This window comes from Fundulus heteroclitus, chromosome 17 (assembly GCF_011125445.2).
Source record: "Fundulus heteroclitus isolate FHET01 chromosome 17, MU-UCD_Fhet_4.1, whole genome shotgun sequence".
Taxonomy (NCBI): domain Eukaryota; kingdom Metazoa; phylum Chordata; class Actinopteri; order Cyprinodontiformes; family Fundulidae; genus Fundulus; species Fundulus heteroclitus.
The window spans coordinates 22,537,078-22,555,014 of record NC_046377.1 but is presented as its reverse complement, the minus strand read 5'-3'; the positions used below and the strand labels follow the sequence as shown (position 1 = coordinate 22,555,014).

Sequence of the window (17,937 nt, the reverse complement as noted above, 5' to 3'; positions counted from 1 at the left end):
AGTGAACTCTTTCAAAGCAAGGAAGTGTCTTAGCTCAAACCTTTAAACTTTACCGGTCTGTGATTTATTGTTTTAAAAAACGTGTACCTCTTAAAAACTGTTAAATTGCAAAAAGTCAATGTTGCTGTTAATGCTTCCAAATTGACTGAGGAGAACCTCAGAAATGCAACGTTGGGCCACACAGTTGGCCAGAAAGTGTCATCTTCACTTGCAGTAAACTGGAGTTTCTAATTTCTATGGCTTTCTTTTTGCCATGTTTTCATAAAGATAAAAATAATAAGCAGAGTGCAGATTCTCCCACCTGAGCCGTGAATCTCTGCATCTCCTCCAGAACAACCATAGCCCTCTTGGCTGTTGCTGCAAATAAATATGTTCTTGTCTGGTTTGTCAGCTTAGATCAGGGCTCACCTCAGCAAGCCAGTGGAACATTTTTACACCAACACAAGGCAAGTTTATTTATATCGTACTTTTGAGTCATAATATGACTCCAGTTCACATAAAAATGTAAAAATAAAATCCCAGTAACATAAAAGTAGCACCTTGGGCCCATTTGAACAGTTTATCTGCAAAAAAAGTTCATATCGGGGTGAGTTACTCTTTAAAAAAACTCATCATTCTGTATCACTTTTTCTCTTTTCGGACATTTCTGGGTTGTTTTAACGTGTTGTGGAAAAACTGACACCTAGTGGCAGGATGCTGTTACTACACAGTTTTTAAAAATCAACATTCTCTACAGTTTTAGCCACTTTATACAATTTAAAAGGACATATGCCTCTACTTAATGACATGATATGCCTTTTTTGGATCTTGAGGACCGGAGACATTGCCTTGACGGGCCGGATTCGGCCCGCGGGCCTCGAGTTTGACACATTGGATCTGGAGCATCAGGAGCAGAAAGAGAGAAAGAAAAACATCTGAGCTGCAGACGCCCAGGTCTGAAAGAGACATAGATTCCTCCAGAAAAAACAAACTTTTAGAGTCCTCTGTTCCCAGTTATATGCTGTAGTAATTTATTTATTACTGACATTTTGGCATCGATGGTCCCGGTCAGTCTCGCCTGGCTCTGATTCCCTCCACAGCTGTTCCTTTTGCTCCTCACCTGGATCCACTCTCCACTTGTTCCTGTTTACGTGCCTCCTGTTCTGCTTTGCTTTGGCTCTGTGGAAATGTATGTTTTCCTGTAAACGCGCAGCTTCCTCGTCTCCTTTGGGTTTAATTGATAAAGAATTAAACCCAGAAGATGCGGGCTCAGACGGGATAATGATTTTTCTGCGGGCTGCCAGCAGTAATAAAACCCACAGTACACGTAGTGTGACATTTAGGCTGGGAGTTGAAATTAATTTAGACCCCTAATTTCTGCAGCGAGTCGCCCTTGATCAGGTTACAGCCCTCACAGTCAGCATCCAGTTTAAAATAGACCTTCTCACAGGTTTATTTCCGTGTGTTGGAGGTAAATCTTGCTCTGTCCTCAGACCTGCAGCTCATCCATCAGGAGTCCTGACTCCTCTTCATCGCTGCTGCTGCTGCGGCTTCAGCACAGCTGAGCAGCGTGACAGAGGTTTCCAGCTTCATGCGACTCGCAGCAAGCAGAGACTTTCTGTATGTAAACCAGTCGGGCTGGTGCATGTGTGTGATTAGCAGCACGTACGGTTTATTTACATGGGAACTATGCTGCCTAAATGTCAGGGTGGATAGTGTGATTTGAAGGCAAATGAGGAAAATATAAAGTATTATATTTTCTTACCTCTGCACACAAGTTGACTTGTACGGGATCAGTTAGGAAACTGAACCCCGGCCTATCATAGGTAACGATACAACAGCTATGAAGCTTTTTATTAATCATTTATATTTAATTTTATCTTCAAACGATGTGGAAGGGAGGGTTTAGATCAGGGGTGTCCAAAGTGCGGCCCGGGGGACGTTTGCGGCCCCTGGGCTGATTTTCTGCGGCCCCCCCAATTGCATTTTCTCAAATGATTTGGTTCCACCAGCACCGGTTTTTAATTAGGGAATAGTTATTACAGACAAGTTAAAACTTTCTTTCAATTGATAATACTAAGAACAACACAAAGCATTTATCTTTTAATAGCTACACTTTTTATGTTCTCTTTAATTTCATAGCAAATGGGACAACAACTGTCCAATGGCTTAAATGCAGACTTAGGTGCACAAACTCTGCTTTTATTTGTTTATTAAAATTGGTTTTCAGAGAAATACCGACCCAAATGCTGTTCTTATTACTGAGAATAGACAAATAAATAAATAAATAAAAAGTCAATCAACTTTTAAGTTTAAAACCTGGAAGATGAAATTTTAACTTGCCAAACCTATTTTAAGTTTTGGATTTATTTGCATATTCTCTTTCCAACAGAAAATCAGACTAATATAATTAAAATATTTCATGCACATATTTTGTGGAGCAGGTTAAAAAATCACAATAAACTCTTTGGTCATTTTAGTTTTTCTAATATACAGCATCTATATTTTGTGGCCCTCGTGTACTTCTGACTTTACTATTTTGGCCCACGTGACGGAAAGTTTGGACACCCCTGGTTTAGATGGAGCTGCTGATGATAACTTCATCCTTCGTCTTGCCACTCTTATCCATAGTAAGAGTGGCAAGAAGATCCATAGTTCTGTCAACGGATTCTTCTAAACTGAGCTGTGGATCTCTGCAGCTCCTCCAGAGTCACCATGGTCCTCCTCCTGCTTCTCTGATTAAAGCTCTCCTGTCAGTCCAGGTGGACGTCCATGTCCTGGTAGGTCTGCAGGAGGTCCATCCTCTCTCCAGGTCCAGATGATGGATGGATCAGAGCTCTGGGAGGTTCTGTAGAACCTGATCCTGCTGTAAACCGGACCAGAACTTCCTCCCTGACCCGTCTTCCTCGGTCTGTATGACGCTGGTTGTTCTCTATCAAACCTCAGAGGACAGAAACAGAACCGCTGCATTTATAAAACAATAACACATTCCAGCCTTTTCCTATGTTTTAGGTAAATTATTTGAAAATATCTCCACCACCATGGGGCATAGGTGGTTCAACAACGATGTGATTCTTATCTACAGAACTTATTAAAAGATAAATATTACACTAAACAAAGCATTTAGCCTCATCTGACTGACGGTGGCCTTTTGAAGGGGATCAACAGGATCCAGAGGGGGGAAGTCCAGTCCTGAAACCTCAGCTGTACGCCTTCTTCAGCAGACCAGAATCAAATGGATCTGCAGAGTCATGCAAAGCTTGACAACGAGACATTGATGTGATTCAGGAGAGCAGCGGGACGGCAGCTCTCCAGTTCTGGGCGCCGCTCATCTAAAGACGGCAGAGAAAAACGCATCAGTCCGTTTCAGAGGGAGTAAAGTTAAGGTTACCGTTCTGCTGCGTGGAATAAATGAGACGGTACATTTTGTTGGTTCCTCCAGGGATGACAGAGCTGACCAATGGACTGATGAACCACAGGAAATCAGAATTAGACCCCTTACAGTATTTTGTTGCTTTCAATCTTGCTTTAAAAGTTTAGGAATACAAACCGAATCGATTTTGTGAACAACTGTGATGCAAAAATGAATTATTTTTGTGGTAAACCTAGTTTTACTGTCTAGTGTGGCTGTCATAAGGGCCGGCCCAAGGATATATGGGGCCTTAGCCAGAATCCAGTCTGGGGCCCCCTCTTCAGACGACCCCCACCGCTAACAGTTTCAGGACAGATTTGGTTGAATCTGAGAGACAGGGCCAAATTAGATTTATTAAGCTTAAAATGAAGGATTATTGGTTATTATTTGTTGAGATTTATCTGTGTCACAAAGGACAGATTAAACTCGCAGCATCAGATTGTAACTACAGTGTGTTAATGAAACAATCAAAGAGCTGCACTTTTAGGCAATCTCTCTAAGTCTTTGAATTTTATTAATTTAAGATCTTCTAATCTATCATCTCTGAAAAAGGAAGAATTTTATTTCACAAGGATTTTAAATATCCCACATTAAACAGGACATGCTGCACGGTGACGGCCTGGGGTCTTTCTGCAGAGTCTGCATGTTCTCCCGGCGCATGCATGGGTTCTCTCCGGGTACTCTGGCTTCCTCCCACAAAAATAAAAAATAATTATCATGTTAATTGTTCTCAGGTATGGGTGGATAGTCATCTAACGCCTAAACCAACAGGGAGCACCAAAGAGCACCAGATGAGATACAGTTACTATTAGTTAGTGTAACACAGGAGGCTGAAGCAGAAGTTGTTTTTAATGAAAGCAAAAGTTTTATTAATAAATCTTCTCACAGAGCCAAATATTTTGGATGCAACACAAAGTGTTCGTCTTTAATAAACAGGACTGCTGGGTTAATAAGTCTCTAAATTTCCCTTAGGTGTGTCTCTGTGTTGCCTTGTTGACTGGTGACCTGTCCAGGTGTAACCCGCTTCTCGCCCAATAACCGCTGGACGTCGGCGCCAGCCTCCCTTCACCCTGCAAGGATAAGTGGGTACAGGCGATGGATGGATGGGCGTATATGCACATAATTAAACGTTACAGTGATTTAGTTAAGAATATTTAACAGTACGCAATGGATTTTGCTTTGATTTGGGCTCCACAAATGGGTTTAAGAAAGTTTTTAATACTTGCAAAGGACTCCTGTATCATGATGTCGCCAGATAAAGTTAGATCTGATGTCTCTGCGTAAATAGTCGGAGTAATTCTTTAAAGCACTTCTTATAAATGCATTTATATTGCAAAAACGAACAGTAATTGGACGTTTGAGGTTGAGTTGACCTGGATTGACCCCATTTTTCCACCACTCAGCACATGGAGCCTCCTGACTCACCTGCAGGTCTCACCCCGATTGGCTGACCCAGCCATGAGGCCTTGGCAGAGAGGTTTATGTTGGAGATTAAAGCGAGAGCCGAGAGGCTGAATCACTTCCTCCGCTCCTCATCCCTCTGATCTGTTTCAGACGGCCACGCGGTCCAGAGGGAACGACTGTCGTCCAGCGAATAACTAAATATGTTTCTCAGAGGAAACAGGAGCTGAATTAAGGGCAGAATCCTGCTCTGACCACCTGCCCTTGAGCCAGGCAGCAGCTGCTCTGAGCGGCTAACCCAGCCAGCCTGTTGCTCTATAATTAGCAGCTGTGTCCTTCCTGCTAATCTCCTTTACAGCTGCTCCAGTCGTATGGCTGGTCCTCGTTACCATGGTGAGCTAATTAACTCGTTAGTGACCGGTGGGTGAAGGGGGGGAGCAGCAGAAAGAAAGCAATTGTTGAAAGAAAACCAGAGGTTAGTCCCATTTGCACTTTGAGTCGTGTCGGGGGACACAAACAAACAAGTGGAAGACGTAGCTCTGGTCAAATGAGGACAAAATTAAGCTTTTTGGCGTACATGCAGAAAAATTAACATCATATTACCCTAAAAACACCAGGGGGAAACATGGGTGTGGCAGCATCATGGTGACGAAACGCTCTTCAGCAGCAGGAGACGAGTTGCTGATTAAAGTTAATGGAAAAATGGATGGAGGTAAATCCAGGAAAATCATGGAAGGAACCTGGTGCTGCAGAAGCCTTGAGACCGGAAAATGAGTATTTTCACCCCTAAAATAAGATAATTAGACACCCTGCACTTGAAATAAGATGATGGAGATGAGTTGTTCCTATTTTAAGTGCAAAAATCTTATTCCATTGGCAAATCATCTTATTTACCTGCTTAAATCAAGAACAAATACACTCATTTTAAGAACAGTTTTTGCAGTGAAGAAAAGTGGCCAGAAGTCGTGAAGACTTGCAGCTTTAGTCACAAACAATCACCAGGATCACATAAAATCCCACTAAACTACAACAGAGTTTGTGGTTGTAACCTGTAACAGGTAAAAAAAAAAAAAACAAGAAGCTGCTTGAATGTGGCAGGCTGTACTGCTGGAAACTAATCCCAGTCAGTGAAGGAGTCCAGCGCCCGTCTGAGACCAATGAGCCCCAGCATGATGAGGATGCACGTCATTAGAGGCTCACTGGAGAAACGAGATCGTTACAGATTCTCATCCGCTAACCCTGATGAGAGCAGAGAATTTGGTTTTCTATCCAGGTAGAATAATTTGTTGGAAGTTATTTTTATAGTACCACCTTTACTTCCTGCGTGTCGTCTCCAGCACCTTCTGTTGTGTTAATCTAAACAGTCGGCGCGGCGGTATGCCTGTGACAGCGCCGTGATGTCAGGCCCCTCCTCCCTGAGACAGCTCTGCATTTAGTACCACCTGCGTTGTCATGGAAACCCAGTGTGATACCCCAGCATCCTCAGACTCGTGTAAAGTTTCTCGGCTTTAAACACCCGGGCGTTGACCAACCTTCAACCTGTTTGATCACCGGCGGGTTGCAAAAAGGAGCCTTTCTTTTTAAAGAAGGTTCTTCACAATGCAAAACATACAAGAGGAAACAAAACTCTAAAGGTTTACTCATTAAGGCCAGTCTGGCTGGATAATATAAAAGCAGACAGGACAGTTTTCTTAACCCATTAAGCCCCCTTCAAGAGGGCTTGAGCACTTTAGCAACAATAATGTAGCTGACTAACTGAGACCGACACACCCTTATATGTCCAGATCTTCATCTGTGACTTCTCTACAAAAGTATCTACTAAAGATGTAAAATCATCCTACACTTTCAATTTCAAGAATAAATTCCAAATTTCCAAAACTTGTGCTAAAATGGCACAAATCAGTATGTCTGGATTTCTTTGTAGAACTTCTGAAGTTCTGCTTGTTGTGTGGACATCAAACTTAATACAGATGTAACTAAGATGTTGTAGTTACAATTTATTCTGTTTTTCCTTCTTTACAGCAAAAGTAAGTAGTTATGTGTGTAAATATTTGTTGTTTTTTTTTAGCCGGGATTCATTTTTTGGCCATTTACTGAGGCCCAAAAATAATTTACTCTCAAATTTTCCCATCCACTTCATCCTCCAGGGCCTTTATGTTAGTTGATAACAAAATTAGCAGATTGGGCATCATACAAATTGAGAAATGTCTTATAAAGTATGAGTATTTTTTGGAAAATAGACCCCCGGCCACAATTTATTACCCCACCAGAACTTTTACAGGACAGCATTGATTTCTACACACTTCATGCTTCTCTCTGGATGAACTACACAGCTTTGTTGGGGTCACGTGTTGCACCTGCAGGCTTAATGCGTCTTACAAAACCGATTTGATGGATCAATGCTTGATCTTCTTTACATTTACAATGGTTTTGTGGGATTTGAATAAATTAATAAAATTATTTCAGACAATTCAGTGAAATTATAAATGTAACACATGAGATATATATATATATATATATATATATATATATATATATATATATATATATATATATATATATATATATATATATATATATATATATATATATATAAGCAAAGGTTGTGGGGCCAGTACACATTTGTAAATAGGATAATACCTTTCCCCAAGTAGGTTAGAAAGTGGATTTAGGTCAACAAAGTAAACTTTTTTTGTCAAGCACAGATTTCAATCCCACAAATAAAGTGGGTTTCCAAGCCTGGAGGTTGACGGGCGGGTCAGGGTCAGGAATTATTCTCACAACCCTCCTACCCTACCTCCACGACCATCACATTGAAGACATGATGGTTCAATGTGCCATAATGGTTTAAAAAAAAATAAACTTAAGAAATCAAATTTATATAAGTTTATAGATAAATATATAAAAACAAACAAAACCCCTCCCCCAACAACAACATACCCTCAGAGTAATTTTAGCTCCTGTCTCTTTAAGGCACCGCCCAATTGACAACTTTCTTGTGATTGGCCAATCTTTGAATACTATAAGCAGCACCATTTTCTGTGTTTCTGTGGTAGAAATACATTTTAGAATATTTACCACGTGTACTACGCATTCAGTAACAAAAATAGAACATTCCTTTTCTAATACTTCCATATGTTTAATTTCAGCAGATAAAAAAATTATTTGGTTAATTAAGCTGGGTAGCGTAAGGCCTTAATTACATGTAAATTGACTTTTTTTTCCATTTCATTTATTGGGTCTGAATCTTCTCAACAGATTTTTTTCTATAAATGTCCTCATCCACACAGAGGTCAAATGGTGTAAAAGTTCAAAGGTTTGCATGCGTAGGTTAGAGGTGGGTTATGACATTTCTGTTCCATCAAATTACCAACAAACGAGCAATAGATACTGACAATAAAAGTGTTTTTATTAATAATTTTTTTCACCACAATAAAATTTAACAAAGGCTCACTAGAAAAGTGTTCACTTCTGTGTTCTGTACAGCAGATACAGTACAAAGTAAAACTGTGGGCTGTGCAGTGGCAACACCGCCCATTGAATACCCCCCCAAAATGTTTTATTCAAACACTTTTGCACAATATTTACAACTTTAAAAAAAAAAAAATTAACAATAAAACCCAGCTGGCAAACGATATAGAAACACAGCGTTGCCTTTCGCTAACGTCTGGCTGTGAAGACTTCTCGAGAGAAGCCAAATGGCTAATGAGCTAGTTGGCTAACAGGCTAAAGCTGTTTTCACATATGAGCAAAAAAATGTATCCGAGTGCTACCAAGTGGTCAGTTAAAACATATTTCATGTTATAGGAAAAAAAAGTTCTTTTTATTGAGTTTTTGCTTGTTTCCTACTTTCTGTCTGCCTAAATGTGACTGCTGGAGTAGCTAGCATTTAGCTACTTTTGTTAAGGAATGCACTTTGGTAGATTAAACCAAATGCCCTGGATGTTAGTCATAAATGACTACAGTAATGCAATCTGAGGTACAAACATCAAAAACAACCATATTAATACTAACAGCTTGTGTGAGAACTTGGGTAAAGAGCTCAACGTAGCTGCAGATAGCAGGAAAAACATTTGCTATTTGCTACTAGCATTCAGTTAGCAGTAGGCTAGTGGTAGCTTCAATAGGTAAAACCAACGTCAGTGCAGCAAACGGCTAGTGTTAGCTTCACCCAGTCGTCAGCAAACGACAGTTGGCTGATATGTGTCTGTACATTGTGCTGCCATGTCTTAAAGCCGCCCTCTTCATTCCAACACACACAAACACGTAAAGCTAATGTCAGTGCAGAGCGTTTAAAAGCTACAATCTGTGGTAGGGCTGTTGGTCTCCTCTGCTGGATCTGTAAACATTGCAGAGGCTCACAGATGGGGTCGAGCAAGATACAAAAAGGAGCGTCAGAAATAACAGGATGACAAATGTGCTCTTGGCTCGCATATAATGGCGTTTCATTTGAAGTTGGAAGACTAAATTATTCCGATTTCTCTTGGTAGTTAGAGCTTAGACTTGGGAATGACATTACATGTAAGCTGAAAATGTTCTAGGTAAATGGTAGCTACACTAGATACTTATCTGTTCGAAATCTAACAGGCCCAGCTCACCTTTGACAACTACTCAGTAATAAAAGTACCTATTAGCTGCCCTAAAACTTGCTAAATGATCTTATCACCTATTTTTTTTAATAATTTGGCTTTGCATACAGTAATGGACACTGTAATAAAGAGGAATATTGTTGTCAGGTTAAACTTACGTAAAACTAACCCTGAGATCATTAGAACAACAAATACACTTTCCTCTATTACCATTTGAACTCTCCTCCTTTATCTGGGCTTGTAACCAATAGTAGCAACTAAATGAGAGACACCTTGGTTGAGCTGCTTTTACTATGATAAGCTTTTCATATCTTCTGACATGGTTTTTACGGCCCACTGAAAAAAACCCAACAACAAACACCAAAAACTCACAGTAAAACCTAACCTTTTGGTAGCCCTACATCATGAATCGAGATGCACCGAAACATCAATAGTAGAATTAAAAACGTCCATGGGATTCCCAACTAATTTGCAGTCTGTGACTCGGGTTATGAGAAACAGCTCTTTGGGACAGGGAAAAGGTTTCTCATTAAAAGTAATTTACACAACTTTTAGTGGTGACACCTTTTAACGTTTCTATAGTTTGTCTATACAACAACGCTCATTTCCGCTAACAACGCCACAATTTCAAAACAGGTTTAACAGTAGTCGTACACACAGAGAAATACAAAACTACCTGTATGGGAAAGCCCTGAAACGGTATGATAGGCAATACGATGCAGTGGCGCCTTTTAAAGCAGGGAGTGCTTGTGCACATGCGTATTCTTGTTGAGTTTAAAAGAAAACACCGCCTACTAGTGGCGTGGCAGAGAAATTACGGTTTTCAGTGTTTCTACTAGGGTCTGGTGTTCGGAGATATAAATCCCATTTTTCAATGGACCGTTGTTGTGTAAATGCATTTAATTTCCTGTGATCTCCACCCAGATAAAAGGACCACAGACAAACTAACAAACTCAAACTCTCACACTGACTCTTGAAATTTCAAAACTAAGCACATACCCGCAGTAACGCACCAATTTGTTGTTTCCATACCGCCAATAAAACCTCAAGAATAGAAACAAGGAAACAAACATGGACAACAATGACATCACTGTTGCTGTGACCCTCCCTTGCTTTTTTCATTTGGTAACACACTACCCAATAGCATCCAGATTTGAAGGCAAAAATAAATGGCAATCATAATTTAAAAATCTTGCAGTGCATCCTAAGCCAAAGTTGATGACACTGTCCCAGTTCAAATCTAGACGTTATAGGATGTTCATGTTGCACTTCCAACTGGAAACTTTTGGCATCCGAGTACAAAGTATACACCACTAGAGGTAGTTTGGCCTTTTTGTCACCCCGACTTTAGAGCCCAATATTCCTGAATGCAATTCTTTTCTCTACGTTTCATTTGGCGTCTGTTTATTGTAAAATGCCAACACTTTCTGCATTTAACTAATGGTTTAACTTTTACTTGTTTTGTTTTTTACCATTAATTACAATTTAAGACACCACCAGCTGAAGCCAAACTTCAGCTGGTGAAGTACAAACAGTAAATTTTAATGTTTTAGTACTTGGTCACTGAAGACAATCAGTGAATCCAGGAGGTGGTCTTACAGCCGTAAATGTTTTTTTTCCAGATGTGACGTCATTCCCAAATCCAGGACTATAGAGACAAATGGAAAGCAACCAAATGTATAATCTAACAGAATCGGTAGTCAAGAAATGAAATAAAAACTAGCAAACTGGCTAAGTAGTAGCATGAATACCTTAAAATTGTGAAAACCAACACAATTAGAAGCTTGTTCCAAATTTAGTAAAAAAAAATTACTGCAATCAGTAATTAAATAACTACAGCTGTTTCACATTCTCCCAGTTTTTTTAGGCGTATTAAATATAATGTGATCTGGATATTTGCAGAATACAGGCTACACAGCATGGAGAATGGGAAAAAGTGCCACCGTTTTTGCTGTAACTTTGGAAAGAACTTTCTCATCGCTTGACTCATCTGATTCTAGTTGTGGTTAAACATTTTAGCTGCAAATTTGATTCAAATGTTTAAGAATGGAGTGTGTGTGTGTTGGGAGGGCGTGGCATGGCGTTGAGATACTGAAGGCACAAAGTTACGACTCTCAGCACTCCGTCTCACAAAAAAAGAAAAGAAAAGAAACATACAATCAACTAAACTTATCAAAACAAAACAGAATCAACTCCCATTTTTCTACTTTTTCTCCTCCTCCTCCACCCAGAGGGGCGGAGCTTCCCCTGAGATGGGCGGAGCATGTAGCATCATGTTTGTCCACAGTTCCTCCTGTGCATCACGTTCTGTGTGCTACATTACATCAACAGACATCATTCAGCCAATCCTGGGCACCTTTTCCTCCTCATCTTCATCCTCCACCTCCTCATGTGACTTTGTTTTCAGAGTGCGTTCAGATAAAGGTTTTTGTCTCTGTGTGTGTCTCTGTGTGTGTTTTTATATAATTGTGTTTGTGTAAGGGAACAAGCTTTAAGGAAAAAACTTTTAATATTGCACACACGCGCCCTGCAACAAACACTCACACACACACACACATTCAAGTATACAGTAAAAACTGCACATCACTGTAAATACATACATTAGACTTTTAAATATTAAAATGTGACAAATAAATTAACTCTTTTAACAAGGTTTACTCCTTATCGCCTCCTCCCTGATCACTGACGGAAACCTTTAGCAACACTGCTTTGAAAAGATCAGGATTAAAGTTTGATCAGAGCTATTGTTCACCTCCATCAGAAACCATGTCATTGCTACACATCTAATGCTCCTGTGGCCAATCTATGGACCCCGTCACAGCGCGATCTGGAGATGACTTCCTTCATATGCTGATTAAAACTCAGGTGGTGCCAGAAACAAGCTAAAGGCCCAGAACTAATCAGAACACGGTGTCACTGACACCATGCATTTATCCAGAAGTTTAAACATGACACAAACCAACACCTGAAATTACACCTGAAATTAATCAAGAAACCAAATCTAGTCATCCTCACCTACTGTAATTCTTTATAAGTTTTTTAAATTCTTCTTTCTACAGTAATTTATTGTAGCTTAGATACAAAATGCATCAGATGATGTCTGCATACGGAATGTCATTTTAATCAAAATCAAATAATTTGCTGTGAATCTGCACATATACTTAAACTGACTTAAACACTTAAGAAGGGGCTTGATGGTGATGCACGTTTTTTCCATGATAGTCATCTTAAAAAACAGATTTTTCAAAATTGAATGACAGGAAAATATTAAGGTTATTTTAAGGTTACTTGTTTGTTTTTTTTGTACAATGACATTGTGTCCCAAAAGACACCTTTAAAAAATGTATTACAGTTTTAAAACAAAAAAGTAAAAATGTGAATTGAAAGAATGCATATTAGCATCATGTAATACATTATTTGTATTTTCTAAAAAAAAAAAAAAAAAAACAAGTTATTCTTAAAAGATGCTCTATTAAATTTCTTGTCTTAAAACATTTTGATTAAAAAGGCATTCCATACAGTCTGACCGGCAGTTTTAAGCTGATTGTTTTTAATGCAGCTTTTGCATTATAGTCTTACTCCCTCATCTTCTTTCTTAGTGATTCCAGCCTAACTCGGCACATTATTACTTTTGATGAGGAATTGTATGCTTCCTTTTTGTGTTTTTGTGACAAAATTAATTTCATTTGTTCTTTTCACAAATCCTCCAAAGCTAAAAATAATGGGAAACAAGATTGTTAGGCTTACTTCAATTAGAGGATTTCAAAAGGTACATAGTGTATCTTTTAAGGAGCTTCAGTGTCTCCAAACTATCCTGACCCAGACGTAATGCGAGGATAATTAGGCAGCTTTAGCCTGCTGTATTTTTTATTGCGGGATTTCGATTGAAACTGAAAACCAATCTTTATCTAAACCTTAAAGCCTTAATGTCTTTACTGCTTTAGTTCTTGTCTCATTATGTAATTCTTTCGTCACTTACGTACAAAGCTATGAAAAAGTATTTGTCCCCTCACAGATTTCTTCAGATTTTTGATTACCGTCACAGTTAAATGCTTTAGATCATCAAAGAAAATTTGTAGAAGAACCCAGAATAGTATTTGAAGGGCTCACATGCCTCTGATAAGGTCAGAAAAGAAATGGGCAAAATGGCTTCCATGGGAGAGTGTGTCCCTACAGTCAAACATGGTGGTGGTAGTGTGATGGTTTGGGGCTGTTTGCTGTTATTGATGATGAACCATGGCTTCTGCTCTCTACCAGATTACCTGAAGGACAACGTCTGGCCGATCACTGCGTGACTTTAGGTTCAAGCACACTTGGGTTACCCAGCAGGAGAATAATCCAAAGCGCCGCAGCACATCCACATCTTAATGGGTTAAAAACACCAAAAACAACCCAAAAAGCAATATTTAAGAATGGCCTAGTCAATGTCTGAAATCAAATCTGTTTGAGTAAAGTGTTTTCACTCAGGTTATCTTTGTTTGAAAAATAAATTTGGTTGATGATCTTAAACATTTAATGTGGGATAAAAAAAGAGAAATCTGACAGGGGGCAAACTATAAGAATCAGGGATATTTTATTTATAAGAGGTCCTATTTAAAAATCTACGTAGTTTTACTGTAGACAATATTTAGCTTTTCCAAATGTGTTTTTTTTTATTTTTCATATTACAGCAGATAATAAAGTTTTTAAAATAATTTTAGAGACTTCAGAAGGCCTTGACTTTAACTTGTCTGTAAACCACACTGAATCTATCGTCTCAGGTTACTACTCCTTCATTGGCCTGGTTGTGCCCATAAAATTCATATTTGGTTCCATACAAAAGGGAACAAGCCGGTATTTGTAAACACAGCCACCCTCTGCAGGCGGTTCCCTCCATCAACTCTTTCACCTGCTCTATAACCTGTAAAACAAACAATAAATTACAGAAAGTAGAAACATTTCGTCATTCTGAGTATGATAAGGCCGGGCAGTGGAGAGCTGACACGCTATGGCTATAAAGGCTAAGGCTAGCCAACAGACTGATAAAGAAGGCAAACATTGAGCCAGCTACAGTTAGCTAACTCCTTTATGTGTGCTAGGCTAACTGCTAGCTAGTAACCTAAAATATAGGTAGCGATATTACAGCTAAACATGAACATATAGCTGTTTACTAAATCAGTCGGTGCTAGCTAACAGTTAGCCAGCTAACAGGCACTATGCTAGCATGCTCACATGGCTAGCTAGTTGATACAATATAAAACTGGCTTAATAATTCTGTTAGCCAGCTAACAGGTAGCTGTTTAAAATCAGGGTTTTGAAAGTTTTGATGCCAGGATTTGGATAGAAAAAAATGCAAGACTGAATGTCTAATATGTCCAACAGTACGCCTAACGTAAAATGACCCCAAAACCAGACGCAGCTTTGTGATTACAACACATGTGGTAAAATCGGTATATGACACCAAGACTAAACGCGAAACCCTAACACTGTGGATATGAACTTGTAAGACTGAAGTCACTGAATATTTTTGGTGTTAAATTGATTTTATGACTCAGCTAAAAAGATCATTATAAAATATTTTAAAAAGCCTTGTTCCCTCCAAAAGCACCATGTTTTTGATGTGTTTTTGTGAGTATGGAGCTACAGAGCAGTGTGATGTGTTCCGATTGTCTGAACCGCCCCACAATGTGTCGTTACTTTACCATCTTTTTTTGTTCAAAATTCAGCCCATCTTTGTCAGACGAGATGAATTTGAGGCGTCTGAATGCACCCAGAGTTTCTTAGCTCAGTTAATATCCCGGGCTTGGCCATTGGTTTGCTTGTTTTGATAATCCAATGTCAGGATGCCACGACTGCATTTCACTTGAACGCAGCTCATTAATGCAATAAATAACCAAATGCGCTTCAAAACTGGAAAGACCAGTTTTATTCAGGTCTAGCTTGTTGCTCATGAACTCCGCCTTCATCCCCCACCCACAGTGGGTGGGGTGTATTCACTCTCAGCTGACCAGTTTGGGCAGAACGGTCCTTGGCTGGATGTTTCCGTTGGCGTCGGTGATGGCCGCCAAGTTAGTCCTAGTTTTGGAAGAGGAGGAGGTGGTAGTTGAGGAGGTGGGGGCAAGTTTGGAGATGGAGGTGATGGCGCCATCAGTGGTGGTAGTGCCACGTTTAGTTGAGGAGGTTTTGTCTCCGGTTGTGGTTCCTGATGGAGGTTTGGGAAGTCGCCTCCTGAGCCAGGGGTGGCGCAGTGCCTGGCTCGGTGTCATCCTGAGCACTGGGTCCCATTCAAGACACTGTTTGAGGAAGTCCAGGAAGGCCGGGTCATCGCAACCCTTCAACGCCGCACTCCAGTCCTTGCTGCCTGGGGGGCCGCGGGTTTTCCCTCGTCGTGAGCGTCCTCCGTTCAGGACCGCGGTGCCGTCAGGCTTGGTGGTGACGGTGCAGTAACGCGGGTAGCCTTTGGATGACACAAAGTTCTTTGCTCGCTTAGATGCATCCAGGAGCTTTGGACTGGGCATGCCCAGTAGTTCAATGATACAGGCCAGCTGGTCAGCTTCGTCTTCCCCTGGTAACAGTGGGTAACCAGTCAGCAGTTCAGCCAGGATGCAGCCCAGGGACCACATGTCGATGGGCATCCCATACCTTGAACCTGCAGAAAATAGAAAAGCTGGTTATCTTATCAGTTTTACACAGACTGGGTATTCTAGTTTCCAGCTCTTGAAACTTAAAAATTGGCAATTTAAAGCACTTTGATTTAGTTGTTGACACTCTGTAAGATGAGGCCTAACTAATATTTTTCTGGTCAAACAAAGTAATGAACTGTTTGAGGCATTTGTAATCTGTCAGGAAATGAGGAAATTATCCAGACACCACCAGAATGTTGCGTTACCTTAAAGGCAATCAGAGTACTGCCAATAGTGTCTCGCAAACATATTCATACCTCTCTGACACTTTCACATTATGACCTCAAACATTAGCCTATGTTTTAGGATTTTATGAGACAAATCATTAAAAACTAGTATATAATTTACAGTGTAAAAAATTACAGTTTTATAATTTTTAAAACAATATCAAAAGCACAGTGTTTACTTATATTCAGCAGCTTTTAAATCAATACCCCTAAATAAGAGTCTACTTGTGTTTGATTAAATCGTTTAAATGCTGATGTTCTGTTAAGGCAAGTTTAATTGTTTAGCACATTTTAGCAACAACACAATTCAATGTATTTAACTTGAATACATGAAAAGAAACGCACAAAAAGTACACCGCAGTGGCCGAAAAATTGAACGTAATACAAAGTTGTACTACAGACTGAAATCAATGATGTTTCAATGATTAGTCTAACAGTTTAAAGCAAGTCAAAACAAACAGGTTAAAACTCAGGGAGTTATGAGAGTTTAGTCCAGATTAAACTGGTGGCTCTCCATGTTTTGTTCTGATTCTGGGGATGTAGACTTAAACTAGAAGACTGGAGTGGTCTTAAAGGTTGATATGACAAAAAAAATATTAATGTAGGCTGGTGCTAAGCCATTCAGTGATTTATAAACTAACAAGTATTTTAAAGTCTATTCTCTGAGTTACAGGGAGCCAGTGTAAGGACTTCAGAACCGGGTCAATGTGCTCTACTTTCTTTGTTTTTGTAAAGACGCAGGCAGCAGCAGTGACTTCTTAGGCAGGCCTGTGAAAACACCTTTGCAGTAATCAATTTGGCTAAAGATAAAGGCATGGATGAGTCTGTCCAGATCCTGCTGTGACATCAGTCCTTTAATCCTGGAAATGTTCTTCAGGTGACAGAAAGCCGACCTTGTAATTGTCTATATGTGCCGCTGAAGGTCCATGTCTGAGTCCACCACTACACCCAGACTTTGGGCCTGATTAGTGGTTTCCAGCTACAGTAACTAAAGCTCTGTACTGACTCTTAATCACTCCTCCTTTGGTCCAAAAATAATTACTTCAGTTTTGTTTTATTCAACTCCTTGATTTGTTCTAGGCGTCTACTAAATGTTTGAACAGATCCATAAGTCACCTGATGACTTTGTGATGTAGAGCTGTGTGTCGTCTGCATAGCTACGGTTACTTATCTTGTTGTTTGTTATAATCTGAGCTAGGAGGAGCATGGGATTTTTCAATAAAGTAACTTATTGACACAAAGACATCCATGTCCTTCGATTAAGACTCAAAGCAGACATGTACTGTATCAAAAAGGCCGACCCAGTTCTCCAGTCGTTCCAGTAATCTAACTATTGTCAACAGTGTCGAAAGGCTGCACTGGGGTCCAATAATACCAGCCCTGTGGTTCTTCCACAGTCTGCAATAATGCAGACAGGGTTGAAGTAGCTGTTAAAGCATTTTAACTGTTCAAAAACAGCTTATTCAATAACTTTACTCATCAATGGGAAATCTGAAATGGGCCTGTAACTCCTGATAAAAAGGGAAATGTTAACTGAATTCAATCAGACAATATGACAGCTAAGACCTTCTTAAAGAAAGCAGGAGGTGCTGTTTAATTAATGTATAATTTCTTCCCATGTTTTCTTGTTGACTTGGTAGAACTGTGTAATTTTATCCAAATGTGTA

The 17,937-nt window shown here is 39.7% G+C and overlaps 1 protein-coding gene across 2 annotated transcripts in view; it reads right to left on the bottom strand.

Annotated features, from left to right (window-relative positions):
- Window positions 1–12,809: 12,809 nt before the first annotated feature.
- The window catches only part of dyrk2 (dual-specificity tyrosine-(Y)-phosphorylation regulated kinase 2), a 32,596-nt gene continuing 27,468 nt past the window's right edge, over window positions 12,810–17,937 (bottom strand). For both annotated transcript variants that reach the window (XM_012853843.3, XM_021311310.2), the window contains exon 7: window positions 12,810–16,009. In XM_012853843.3, the coding sequence (XP_012709297.1) occupies window positions 15,360–16,009 (650 nt within the window). In that variant the 3' untranslated portion in view covers window positions 12,810–15,359. The remainder of the gene's footprint in view (window positions 16,010–17,937) is intronic.